We start from the raw sequence: 13,005 nt of genomic DNA, 5'->3' as shown, positions 1-13,005 counted from the left end.
CTAGGCAGTGGTTAGGGTCAGGGGCAGCTCCAGCTGGTGGAACTTACAAGACTGGGGTGGAGGGGGTGGAGGTGGGGTAGCTCCAGAATGTCAGAACTGCAAGCACTATATGTCCTGGATTTCCAGGACTTTCTAATTTCAAATACTGTGCCCCATTAGTTCACCAGCACCTATCAGACTCCATGTCCCAGTTTTTGGTTTGGAAAATATGACCCACACAGGTGATGCAGGGAAGGGAGGCCACAGTTCATTCATTCCAGTGTTGAAGCCTGGGGTTGGGTTGGAGGCAGAAGACTGGCAGAGATTACCCCAGGAAGACCCTTGCCAGACGCTAGAATCTCTGGCCCTGGTCTGCGCAGGGGTGAGCAGGTGAGCATGCCGGAAGATGGGGTGGTGGTGGTGGTGATTGGCACTCTCTTAGCCCCAACTGCACCTGGTCATCCGCCCCATGCCATTGCTGGTCTTATCAATTAGCCGCGGCTTTCCGACTCGCTCCACAGGCTCAATAGAAAGGGTCTGGAGAGGACACAGGCGGCATATGCAAATAGGAAACTGCCACGGCTGCTTAAAGTGAGTCTAAGCCACTGGGTTTGGTGTGGCCGTCTCGGGCGGCCAGGATGCAGACGTCAGTTTTTCCCATGGGGAGAAAGGCAGGGGACTCCAGGTTCCAAAAGCTGCTCTACAGCCCTTTTGGCCAACAATGTCGCGCCTCCCCACCCCTCCCCTTACTGCCAACAGAGTGGCTGCCGGCCCAGCCCCTAAGCGATCAGGCCATGGCCCCCAGCTCAGTACGTTCTCCTCCCAGCGGAGCCCGGCCCATCTCCCCACCCGAGACCCGGCCCCTGGCCCCGCCCCGGCCCAGCTGTTCGGGAGAAACGGCGGCAGCCCGCAGTTCGGGGCGGACTGGTCAGCCGGACTACAAGTCCCAGCAGATCCTGGTGCCCGCCCCCGAGGGCGGGGCCAGGCCGGGCAGCGAATTGGGAGGAGCTCTGGTGCTCAGGCTAGGAAACGCGTGTGACCAATTGCGGGACAGCTCCCTCCGTGAGCCGATGGGGGCGGGGAGAAGGGCGCTTCTGCCGGGACAAAAGCCGGATCCCGGGCGACTGCCGGAGTCTAGAGCGCTCTGATTAGTGGGGTTGACTGGGCCCTGTGGAGGGAGCGCCGCGCACAGACTTTCAGAGAGAGGTGAGTGGCGAGCTGCTGTTTTCTCAAAAGGGACTCCCCCCATACACACCAGCCCAGGAGCTTCTTGCCTCTCTCCCTAAAGCCGGAACTGCCTCCCCCGACGCGGGCTGAGTGCTCACGCGCCCTGCCTGCACCTGATTGGAAGTTTTGGGGGGTTATCGCCCTGGACCCCGGCCTGTGGCCGCAGGTCGACCATCTTTCGCTCCCCCACATTCCCGTTCCTGGGAGTTTGCACAGGGCTTGCCGCAGTCCTTGCTTCTCTTCCTTCCGCTCAATTGCATTTCTTGGGTGCTGGAGCCGCTCTCCCTACCCGGGGGCAGTTGCCACGCTTCTTGGGGCATATCGAGCCACCTTTTGCCCATCCGGGTCCTCCCCACCGGATGCTGGGGACGGGAAGTAGAGAAAGCGGTGGCGACTCGCTCCACTCCGACCCCTCACAAGCCAGGCTTAGGCCCTCGCTCTTAGTTTAGTAGGGGGATCGTTTGCTCTACACGCTGAAGTAGAGGAAGCTAGCCGGGCGTGCTGGCCGGGCGAGCCACGCGGGCCGGACCGCCACTGGGTACCCGAGGCCTTGCCTCGCAGCGAGGACTTGGCAATGGAACGGCAGCGCAGGAAGGACCCTCCTCGCGCTGTAGGTGCCGTCGGGCCCAGCCCCTAAGCGGCAGATGGCCAGAGTGCCCGTCTCCCTCCGCATTTCTGGCGCTGATGCCAAGCCGGGCCCAGGCAAGGTCTTCAAGGGGTCGGAGGATGCTGCCACCGCCCTCCAGTAACACCTGGCAGAAAGCCATTCCCGGCGCCTGCCGCCGTCTCCAGCCTTGGAAGACTACGTGCAATAGTACCAAGGAGTTCTGCTTGGGAAGAGGTTTTGGAGAGGGTGGCAGGGAGGAGTGACCAGCCCAGACTGGTCTCAACCAGCCCACCTCCCTCCCACTCTTTAAATTTGTTGTTTCAGCCCGCTCAAACTCCTTGGATTTCTGAAATGTTGGGTAGGGGACAGGTGGTAGACCCTAGCTGCTCGGTGGGATGGTTTCCATCTCTTAGAGAGCTTCCTAAGGAGCTCTGGTGGCATAGAGATTAAAGCACCCATTGGCTGCTAACCAGAATGTTGGTGGTTCTGACCCACCAGCCATTCCTTAGGAAAAAGATGAAGCAGTCTCCTGTAAAGATTTACTGCCTTGGAAACCCTTTGGGGGCAGTTCTACTCTGCCCTATAGGGTCACTATGAGTTGGATTCCACTAGGTGGCAGTGGGTTTGGTTTCAGTAGGGAGCTTCTTAAACAACTGGGAGAGGGGAGGGGGCGGTATTGGGAAGAGCCTCTGATGCTGAGCGGCTGGTGTCTCCGCTCTGGTTCTGGTAGTATGCTTGCTGCAATAGAGGTCACTCACAGAGTTCAACCCCTCACCCTTACTTCAGGATTGCCTGTCCTCTGGGAAAAGAAAAAAAAAATCTACAGATTCTAACCTTAGAGAGTAATTTTTGGTCCTCCCAGAGAGAGACCCTGAGTAGCATCCCCAGTGAGTCCTCTCTACTGACTGTGTCCCAGGGGTACCTCCCTGGCCAACAGATTCCTTTTATTCAGCCTTCCCTGCAGGCTGCTTCTGCTCCCTGTGGTTGCTGTGGCTGAACTCAGCCCTAGGTCAATCACCCTGTCTGCAGAAAAGACCCCATTCATTTTTTAAGGTCTCTTTTCCTTAGAGAGAGAGAGAGAGAGAGAGAGATAGTGTGTGTGTGTGTGTGTGTGTGTGTGTGTATGTTTCCTTGGCATCATTTCCTCTAAATAGTCTACAGATTTATCTGATACCAGGTAACAGCTCCTGGGCATCAAAAGTGGACCCCCCACTGTCTTCGCTCTGCCCTAAAGCCATCTATTACTGGCTTGTCAGCACGTTCAGCTCCTGGGGAGGCAGGCCCCCAACCCCAGGTTGGTGTACACTTACTTGGGTCCTGCTGTCACTAGAGCAGATGTTCTTAACTGGTGGTCTGTGGGCCATCAGATGATCATAGTCATGGAGGAACATCTTGAAATTATATGCAAGAGCAGGTTTGTGCTCATTTTTCTGGGCCTGAGCTTTCTTCATATGCTCAAAAGAGTCTGAAGCCATTGTCCTTAGAGAGATTTCAGGACTCCTCTGAAAGATTAAGTTGTGATTTCTCTCCAGCCAGTCTGCTCTCTGGATTTGTGAGCCAGTTCTTTCTCAGCCTGCTTTTGTGAATATGCAGAGAGGCTGGGCTCTTTTTCCCCTTTATCCCATCACGTACGTTCATTATATCTACCTAGAGACAGCCTAGGAGCTCTGGTGCCCTGGTGCCGAAGGCATTTGACTGCTAACTAGAAGGTTGGCGGTTCAAACCCACCAGCGGGTCAGCGAAGGGAAGATGGGGCAGTTTACTTCTGTAAAGATTTGCCACCTCGGAAACCCATTGGGGGTTGCTATAAGTCAGAATCAACTTGATGGCAGTGAGTTTGGATTGGTTTGGAGAGGGCCTAAGCCTAAGTGCCATGGTCAAAAATCTGTTGTTTTGGTAAACTAGCAAATCTTTTTGTCTGTCCTGTATCATCTCTCTGTTATATCTTCTCCCCCAGCCCCCTTCTTTGGAAGAACTCAGTGAAGATGGTCTCTTGGATCTGAGATTTAATGTGGGGCTCAAGGAAATTGATTTTTTTCTTTTTTTTTTTTTTTCCAGCTGCAGAAGGTCCCTTTTCTTTCTGTTGGCCTTTCCAAAGCTGAGGCTTTGTGACTGTTTTGGGATGTGGCAGGTCGGGAGTGTCAGACTTCTCTCTTCTGGGGAGGCTCAGCTGAGGGGCTTCCTTTCTCTTGGAGTTTGCCATCCCCTGGGCTGGAATGTTTGCACTGCTGAGAGTAGTCATTGACTGGCCCATCCTTCTCCTCTCCTTCTCTGGCTACCCTGAGCAGCACTCTATTTGGAAGGGGGGAGTGCACCCGTTTGATTTCAAGACCAGTTTTTCTAGTCTGAGTCAAGAAGATTGGGAAATGGAACTAGAGTGGGTGGGGGCTGGAGGACTGTGGGACAGTGAGGTTAGTTGGGGTGTCTCCTTTAGAAACTATCGTTGAAAAGGAACCAGAAGTCATCCCAGGGAAGGCCAGAAAAGGGAACGGCTCCTCTGAGCCCCTTTCTAGCTCTTTGGGCCAGAAACGGGCCTTGAATGTGCCCATTGTGCTGAGCTGGGAGGCTGAGGGAGCCGCCAAGTCAGGATTAGTACCTGAAGGCCCTGCCTGGCCAGCTGGGCAGGAGGAGGCGCAAAGGGGCGCTTGAACATGGGCTCTTCCTGAGCTGGGAATGGAGCCTCACCTTCCTTTGTATGTGAACCAGCCACCCTCTTATCTCCACCTGCCTTTATTTACATTTGAAATTTTCTCCCCAGCAAAGTCAATAGCTCCAATTCTGGTCTTTCCTGATCCAACCAAGCTTTTGGTATAAATGTCTTGGTTTCTCCTCTCATCTTCCCTATCCCTCTTACTCTCCCCAACTGGCTTCTGGGTCACCTTAGGGAAGAATGGATGTGTCAGGGCCACGTGGTGGAGCAGGGAAGTGAAGAAAGTATCAGAGATCCTTCTCTGAAGTGAAGGAAGGACTTGGGCCTGGTTCTTGGAGAAACGATGTTTTCTCTTTGGGTATCAGGAGTTAGGAGGTTTGGGTTCCACTCTTGGGTCATCTGCTTATTTGTTGGACTCCTTGGGAAAATCATCTAATCTTCCTTGAGCTTTTATTCCTCATCTTAGAAGCGGGGGTATGAATCTCCACACACTTCACAGGGCTGTATATATGTAAAGTATATATATATACAGACAAGTTTTTGTATACATGTGATTGAGGATGGGGTCTGCCTCCTTCCCCAGCTCTGACTCAGTTAGAAGTTATCAGCACAAGGTGGTCCCCAGAGAGACCTCTGTTTTGCTTACTGGATCTTGCTCTAAATTAGCAGCTAGATGACTCAGCAGGCGGGTGGGATGTTCTGGAGGTCACAGTGTCCTGCGCTGTGTCTTCTCTGTATTCCAGGGTGGAACTTTAGTGTCTTGGGAGAAATGAGCTTTGAGATGATTCTTCCCCTTTTTGCTCCTCACCATCTCACCAGGGTGTGGGGGCTTGCTCTTGCCTGAGATTAAGTAAACTTGGCTGGTCTGGCCCTGGGCCTGGTGGAGTGTGTCAGTGTGTGTGTATGGGTGAGTCAGGGTATGGCAGAGAAGGAGCTTGTAGGGAGGAGTAAGGTCAGCATTGTGCAGTTCTGGCTGTGGACCCCACAGGTCAGAGGGTATGTGTCGGTGTCTTTGTGGAGCCACCACTCAAATTTGGGGTCACATCAGTAGTATTCCTGATCTCTCAGCCAGCAACTGCCTTCAGCTTCAGGACTAATGTGGTCATGAGTGAGCTGGTTTACCTAGAGGGAATAGAGGCAAGGTTGAGGCCAAGAGTCTCAGGGAAAATGCCACCTTTGTTTTTCTCCACCATCTCCACCCATCATGTCCGGATCCGTTTGTGCTTGTAAAAGTGCTGTTTGAGTTCTCCCTTCCGTCCTTCCTGCTGGGGCTGCCCTTTGCCTCCCACTTGAGAAGAGCTGAGATCTGGTCATCAGGGGGCAACTGGGAGTGGGTGGTGCTGGAGAAAATGGTGCTTCCACTTTCCTGCCTCCGTCTGACCAGCTCTTCTCACCCCAGCAGGCAGAGCAGGTCCCTCTGCAGCCATGTCAGCCAAGGCAATATCGGAGCAAACAGGCAAAGAGCTCCTTTACAAGTACATCTGCACCACCTCGGCTATCCAGAACCGGTTCAAGTATGCCCGGGTCACCCCTGACACAGACTGGGCCCGCCTGCTGCAGGACCACCCCTGGCTGCTCAGCCAGGTGAGCCCTACCTCTACCTTGGGCCCTTCTTCCAGGCCCGGGTTTGGGGCATTGGTTTGTTGGAGGTGTCTGAATGGGTTACATGATGACATACTGCCTGCATTAGTGGGCATCATGCAGTGGACTGAGCAGGGTTGTGTGTTCAGCTCCGGGCCTTGCATGTTGAGATACCCTGGCATGGTGTGCAGAGCACAGGCTTGGAACAGGACCAGCTAGAGTCCAAATCCTAGCTTTCCATTAATTAACCTCATAGCCTGGGGTGCCCCATTTCACCTTGCTGGTATTTGATTCCTCATCTGTCAAATGGGGATAACACTCACCCTGTGAGCTGTAAAGATGAGCAGTAATGTCAGGGAAGTAGTGCGCTGCGGCCCCTGATGGACAGTCAATAAAAAGTATAAACATCCCCTGCCCAGCAAGGGGTGTCAGTCTCATCAAGGATGAGACTTTGTGAAGAATGGCTGACCCCTGCAGGCTCTGCCTAGAATAGAGGCTCCGGTCATCAGATCCTTTGAGGGCCATTGTTGGGACGCTATTAGACTTCTTTGGCATTAAGAAGGACTAGAACCAATGGTGGTGGTTTCAGGGACATAGATTCCCAGCCACTGTGAGGCAGCCCAAGCACAAATGGAGCTACCTTGGGAAGGTAGTGGATCTCCTTGCACCAGGGGTATATGAGCCATGGCTGCTTGTTGGGCAGGGTTCAAGCACAGAGTGGGGTTGACCAGATGGTCTCCAAGATCCTTTGTAATCCCTGGGCTTTGTCTCTCTGTTCTGCCTTTTTGGAGCATAGGCATGAGCCCATATTCTGAGGAGTTTATAGTTTAATGAAGAAACTGGTACACCACATAGGGAAAGTTAGGGAGTCAACTTCCTTACTGAGCAGGTATTCACGGAGCACCTGCTCTGCCAGGCTCCGTCATAGATATGGATGGCTCTAGATCATGAGGAGTCAAAAGAGACTTGGGCTAGGATAGATGAGGGAAGTTGAGAGAGCCACTCCTGAAGGATAGGGTTTGGGTTTGGAAACAGGGTGGATTGGAAACCACCAGGCTGTCCTGTGTGCTTTGGGTACCTAAACTACCACTTTTACTTTGTCCTTTCCTTCCCTGCATAAACACAAACCCTTCTTCCAGAGCTTGGTGGTCAAGCCAGACCAGCTGATCAAACGGCGTGGAAAACTGGGCCTGATTGGGATCAATCTTACTCTGGATGGGGTCAAGACCTGGCTGAAGCCACGGCTGGGACAGGAGGCCATGGTGAGTCGGGGTAGAGGGTTGGAGTTGACGTTGCCATAGTAACAAAAGCAAATTGGTCACTCACAGATCAGCAACCCTGTATATCAGCCCCACAAAGCAGACGAGTTTCAGCCTGGGAAGGGCAGAAGTCCTTTGAAGACCCACCCAAACGGCCTTGGGCAGCAGGGCCAGTCTTGTGCTCATTCCCAGCTGCCACATAGGGAATCCAAACTCCCTTTGTTATCCACTTGGGCAAGATGTGCTGCAAAAGTAACCCCAGTACAATTGGAGAGCCAGGTCGAAGTGGTCTGCTTATTTACCAATTGTGTAGATTTGACTCTGAGCCCTTTCTGGTCATTCCAGGAGCTCCTTTATTTTCAGTTTCCAAAAAGGGTTGTCATAGCTTGTGATGATAAGTATACTTAAGAGAGTGGGTTAAAAGAAAAGAAAAGAAATAGATGAAGAAAGGAGATATGGCATCAATTAGGCAAAGGGACGTTATTGAACCAAAAACCTGGGGTGAGGCAGTTGGTAAGACTGAAGAGTAAATCTCTTGGCTTCTCCCAGCTCGGTGATTAATTTCAACTATGTAAATGAGAGAGCTAAAATGAAATATGGTTTAAGAAGGCTGAGAGCTGCTCGGAAATAAAATTGCATTTCTTCTCCTTCTCTTTCCCCCAAAATGTGCTGCAGAACTGGGGGCAGGGTGTGGTGGCTGGGGCTTGGCTTAGCTTGGGTAGGACATGCCATTCACTCCTGGCTCTGAAGGGACTGGTGCTGCTCTCCCCCCTGGCTGCTTAGAAAGAGGAATGAAGGTGGCAATGGGGATATCTTTCTCCCTACTGGGCTTCCCCAAAGCAGCTTTAGTTTCCTAAGGCTGCTGTAACATCAATACCAAAAGTAAGTGGCATTAAAAAACAAAAATTTATTTTCTCAGAGTTCTGGACTCAGGTCCATTAGGTTCTCAGCTGCGTTCTTTCCTTTCTTGACGATAGCCCTGGTGTTCCTTGGTTTCTTGGTCCTCATATGGTATCCATCTTCCCCAATTTGTGCCTACTTGTTCTTGCTGTAACCCAGAAGTGATTAGATTTCAGATCCACTCTACACCCCTATGACCTCACCTGACTGATGACATTACATTAACTAGATTATGTGTGGACAGTGATTACATTATGTTAGATTGGAATGTACCCAGACATATGTTGTTGTTATTGTCAAGTTCATTACAATTCATGGCGACCGCATGTGTGCAAAGTAGAACCCTTCATAGGGTTTTCAAGGCTGTGACCTTTCAGAAGCATATTGCCAGATCTGTCTTCCAAGATGCCTGTGTTTGGGTTTGATCCACCAACCTTTCTCCTTGTAGTTGAGTCCTTAACCATTTATACCATCCAAGGATACCTACGCAAAGGTATAGCGGTTAGGATTTCAACATATATTTTAGTGGGGACACAGTTCAATCCATAGCAGGCCCCTAAAGTTAATTGCCTTGTTTCTGAGCCCTCCTGGGTAAAGAAGGGTGCTTGAAGTTGCCCATGAGTCTGGGGGCAGAAGCTCCCAGCCAACCTTCAAGCTCCCACCAAGCGTTTGAGGAGAGGACAGGTGGGTTATGAGGCTGAGCAGTGTCCCCAGGGAGGTCATCCTCCTCGCTTCCCCCACAGCAGGCTGTTGGGAGGGGATGTTGGGACGTCTGAACTATCCGCAGTGTTAAGCTGGCAGGGGTGGCTCATTACGTCTGATGGATCACTGTCTGGTCTCTGACTCAGCAGTGACGCCTGGGCTGGGCGGGGGGTCCGGGGCAGATGAGGATGGGGGCTGTTGCATCTCAGCTGCCGTCAGGGACCCACTCAAACTGATTAGCTCGGCAGGCCTGTTGTCCTCAGCCAGGAAAGCCTGAGTAAGAATGTTTTCCTCATCAAGTTCTGCCTCTCCTCGCCTCAGGCTGCGTCACCGTGCCCGCTGCAGGACAGACAAGGCACAGTGGTCGCTTCCCCCCCCAAGGTCTTAGTCCTGTCTCCCTGTCTGAGCTTTGGGTGGCCTTGGCCTGTCTGAGCTCTTTTAATCTGTGCACTGGCAGGAAAGGGACAACTCCTGATCTCTGTGCTTATGGGGGGGGGGGCGACATTACAGCTCATAGAGCTCCTCCCAAAGGAGGTGGAAAAAAATGTGCAAGGTCAGTAAGTGTCAGAGTGTGGCTGGCTCAAAGGCAAGGGGATGGAAGAGGATACCCCATGAGGACTTTGTGAGCTTAGGGGTCCTTGACCCCAGTGCCTTGCTTTCTGGAAAAATCTCTCTTGGCTGGTGTTCTGGTGGTAGTGCTTGGGCCCTGCCTGTGATGGAAGGGCACGGCAGGTGGAGGGACACAGAATGTCCTCTCCTTCTGCCCTGGGCTGTAAGATGTCCTGTCTCTCAGCCTCATCTCCCTCAATATCTCCATAGGTCGGCAAGGCCAGAGGCTTCCTCAAGAACTTTCTGATCGAGCCCTTCGTCCCCCACAGTCAGGTATGTGTGTGGCAGCTCCAAGCTTGGTCTTTTCCTGCCTGGAGCTTTGTATCTGTTGACCCTAAAACGATGAAAGAAAAAATTCCAGTCAAAGGGACTCAGGTCTCTGAAGCTGTGCTGATGGTCTAATGGTGCTATGGAGCAGGGAGTCCAGAGATGAATGAAGGAAAAGGCTTAGTTTGCAGCAGGGAGGAATTAGAGCTGGTAACAGAGGGGACTTCCCAGTGCCAGGATGAGAAAGACTTGAAGTCAGGACCCTTCCCCCAGGGTCAGATCATAGTCTGGACCATCAGCCCATGAATAGTGGTTGCTCTTCTCCTCCTTGTCCCCAAGGGGAAGATGTTGAACGAGTCTCCCCTGGGTGAATGTTTTCTACTGGGTTTTAGAGATGAGACCACAGTGGGTGGGCTCCTGGGCTGGTGTGAGGTGGCCTCATCTCCCCCAGTTCAGTGCCCTTCACCCACTCAATGCTGCCTTCACCTCCAAGGCTGAGGAGTTCTACGTCTGCATCTGTGCCACCCGAGATGGGGACTATGTCCTGTTCCACCACGAGGGGGGTGTGGATGTGGGCGATGTGGACACCAAAGCCCAGAAACTCCATGTTGGCGTGGATGAGAAGCTGAATCCTGAGGACATCAAGAAGCGCCTGTTGGTGCACGCCCCTGAGGACAAGAAAGAGTTGAGTGAGAGGGACAGTAGGGAGATGGCACCAGGGAATGGGGAAGGCGAACAAGGCATTGGGCATGGACCAGAGGAAGTGGAGTGGTCTGCCCTGTCTGGTCATCTGGGTGGGAGGGGCAGCAGACAGCAGGCACAACTCCTCCCTGTCCCTGGGGCAGAAAGGAGGCTGGCTCTGAATCAGACTGAAATACGCCTCAGCCTCCTTCACCTCCTGCCCCAGTCTGTCTGGTGCCAGCTCTGCTTGACAGCTCCTTTCCGCCTCAGTGGCTGAAGAACAGCCGGGTAGCAGGGTTTGCAGCAGAAAGGGAGACATGAGGGGCAGATGGGGCAGGGGGGCAAGTGGAGCTGTCAGTGACAGTGAGAGATGGCTGTGGGGGGGGGGGGGAGGCACTGTGCTACTGAGCTGCTCCCTGATGGATTGACTGTGTGCTCCCTCCCTTTCTCCCCCTTCCAGAGTTCTGGCCAGCTTCATCTCTGGCCTCTTCAATTTCTATGAGGACCTGTACTTCACCTACCTCGAGATCAACCCCCTTGGTAACTGGCTCTGTTGGAAAGGGGATGGGACAAGGGTCAGTTGTAACCAGTAGTAGCGGTGGTACCCCGGGCCTTGACCTGAGAACTGGACCCCTGGGCTCCACACTGGTCAGACAGTGGTGTATATGGAGGGATCTGCTCATGTCCTGCAGGCTTCTATTTCTGAGCTCTCAGAAGACAACAATTATTTCTCTTTTTAAACACAACATTTTTCTTTGGTCTTGAATTGCTCTCATTAGGAAATTCTGGTTTTGACCTGTCTGTGTACTCCCTTGCTGCTCCTGCCAGTGGTTTAGGCTATCCTACTGGGTTGGGGAGTTGGGCTGCCTCTGTGTTGGTGTGCCCGTTCAGACCCTTCTTTGCTCTCAGTACCCTGGGAGGGTCTCATGCTCCAGGCACACTGTGAGTGCTGGAGATGCTGGTCCATCCTAAGAAAAGCTTAGTCCAAGGCTGCTCAAGCCCTGGTGTGTGTGTGTGGGGAATGTGGTGTCGGCTGACACTGGCCAGGACTTCTCAGGGCAAAGTCCAGAGAGCTGAGAAATCAAATAGGTTTCCAGCTGAGGATGTAGCACCCCCCCCCCCCAATGGACCAGATGGCTCTGTGCTAACTTAATTAGCTAAATGGCCCTGGGGAAAAAAGAAAATGAATGCCCAGTGAGGCGCAGTCAATGAATGCTGCTGGCTTGGGGCCCAGTGTGTCCCATGCATCCCACTCCACCTGACATTGAAGCTTCCCCAGCTGGGCCCCAAAAAACCCAGATGCACACACCTAGGGGGCTTCTGGCAGTACTGAAAGTGCTTTTTTTTTTTTTAATGGCAAGGCCATGGATGGGTGAATGGTCAGATATTTAAAACAAGGAATGTGCTTTATAAAGGAGCGTTTTATAAAGATGTTTCAACATGGCCATAGCACCCAATACAGACCTCCCAGTCACAGTCACATCGCCTGTAGATTGGGGAGGGGGAACCGTCATGCAGAATCTTTTTTTTCCTTCAGTAGTGGGAAAGCTATTCCATAAGGGCCATTCTTGTTTTTCCTAGAGCTCAGGGAGTCACGAGGCCTGCACAGGATCCCATGGGAATAGTATTTGGTGGGAAGTCTGGTGAAGGGAGCTTGGGTGTTGATGGTCCCACCTCTGTCTGGAGCCTATGTCTGATTGCCTCTGCTTTTCTTCCAGTTGTAACCAAAGATGGTGTCTACATCCTTGACTTGGCTGCCAAGGTGGACGCCACGGCTGACTACATCTGCAAAGTGAAATGGGGCGACATTGAGTTCCCTCCCCCCTTTGGGCGGGAGGCTTATCCAGAGGTAGGGCTGGTTAGGGGAGGAGTTGGGAGTGAGGGGGGCCTGGGGGAGGGTGAGTAATCACTGATGAGTGTTTGGCACCCCCTGTGGGCTGTATATTTGGCAGAGAAAGGAAGGACAAGAACCATTTAATTTTCTTAAAACCCCAGTGGGGTGGGGGTGGAAGTCCACTGAGCCTCTGAATCCTGGCCAGAAACCCTTTTAGACTCAGTGTTCAATCAACCTCCCTAGGCTCTCAGCTTGATTTGTTGCTTCTCGATGATTCCATCGGTTCCCCTAATCCTGTCGGGAAGGTGGCTCTCTGGCCACTCGCTGAGAATTTTAATTGGTCCTTCCCACCTCTTCCTCTGAGGAGTCCTCACAGCAGGACCAGGCCTTCTGTGAAGCCACCCAGGCCAAGGGAGGAGGCTGGGCAGGAAGGGTAGAGCCCAGGGAGGGGAAGAGAAGTGAGGAGGGGATACCCCCCATGGGCTGGGGGGAGGGGAAAGGGGGACAGGGTAGAAGCAAAGAAGTGACATAGTGAGGCCATGGGAAGAGGGAAGGAGGGAAAGGAGTGGGAAAGTTTGTCCCCAGACATGACTGGCTGTAGGTGGTTGTGGTACTTGAAGACACTATCATGTTTCGCCTCTGGCATGTGGGCCCTGCACAGTCCTTGCTCGCCTTCTCCCTTAAGGGGATGGAGTGGCCTCTTTGTGTG

The 13,005-nt window shown here is 52.7% G+C and overlaps 1 protein-coding gene across 1 annotated transcript in view; it reads left to right on the top strand.

The window, feature by feature from the left end:
• Positions 1 to 1,049: 1,049 nt before the first annotated feature.
• ACLY (ATP citrate lyase) overlaps positions 1,050 to 13,005 on the top strand; it is a 39,113-nt gene continuing 27,157 nt past the window's right edge. Inside the window, exons 1-8 of the mRNA XM_042781117.1 lie at positions 1,050 to 1,111; positions 1,651 to 1,820; positions 5,866 to 6,047; positions 7,184 to 7,306; positions 9,725 to 9,787; positions 10,275 to 10,465; positions 10,923 to 11,002; positions 12,181 to 12,311. Of these exons, the coding sequence (XP_042637051.1) occupies positions 1,050 to 1,111; positions 1,651 to 1,820; positions 5,866 to 6,047; positions 7,184 to 7,306; positions 9,725 to 9,787; positions 10,275 to 10,465; positions 10,923 to 11,002; positions 12,181 to 12,311 (1,002 nt within the window). The remainder of the gene's footprint in view (positions 1,112 to 1,650; positions 1,821 to 5,865; positions 6,048 to 7,183; positions 7,307 to 9,724; positions 9,788 to 10,274; positions 10,466 to 10,922; positions 11,003 to 12,180; positions 12,312 to 13,005) is intronic.

Source organism: Orycteropus afer, unplaced genomic scaffold, assembly GCF_000298275.1.
Source record: "Orycteropus afer afer isolate SDZICR_OR568_19922 unplaced genomic scaffold, OryAfe1.0 scaffold00085, whole genome shotgun sequence".
NCBI lineage: Eukaryota > Metazoa > Chordata > Mammalia > Tubulidentata > Orycteropodidae > Orycteropus > Orycteropus afer.
This window is presented reverse-complemented; position numbering and strand designations above follow the sequence as displayed.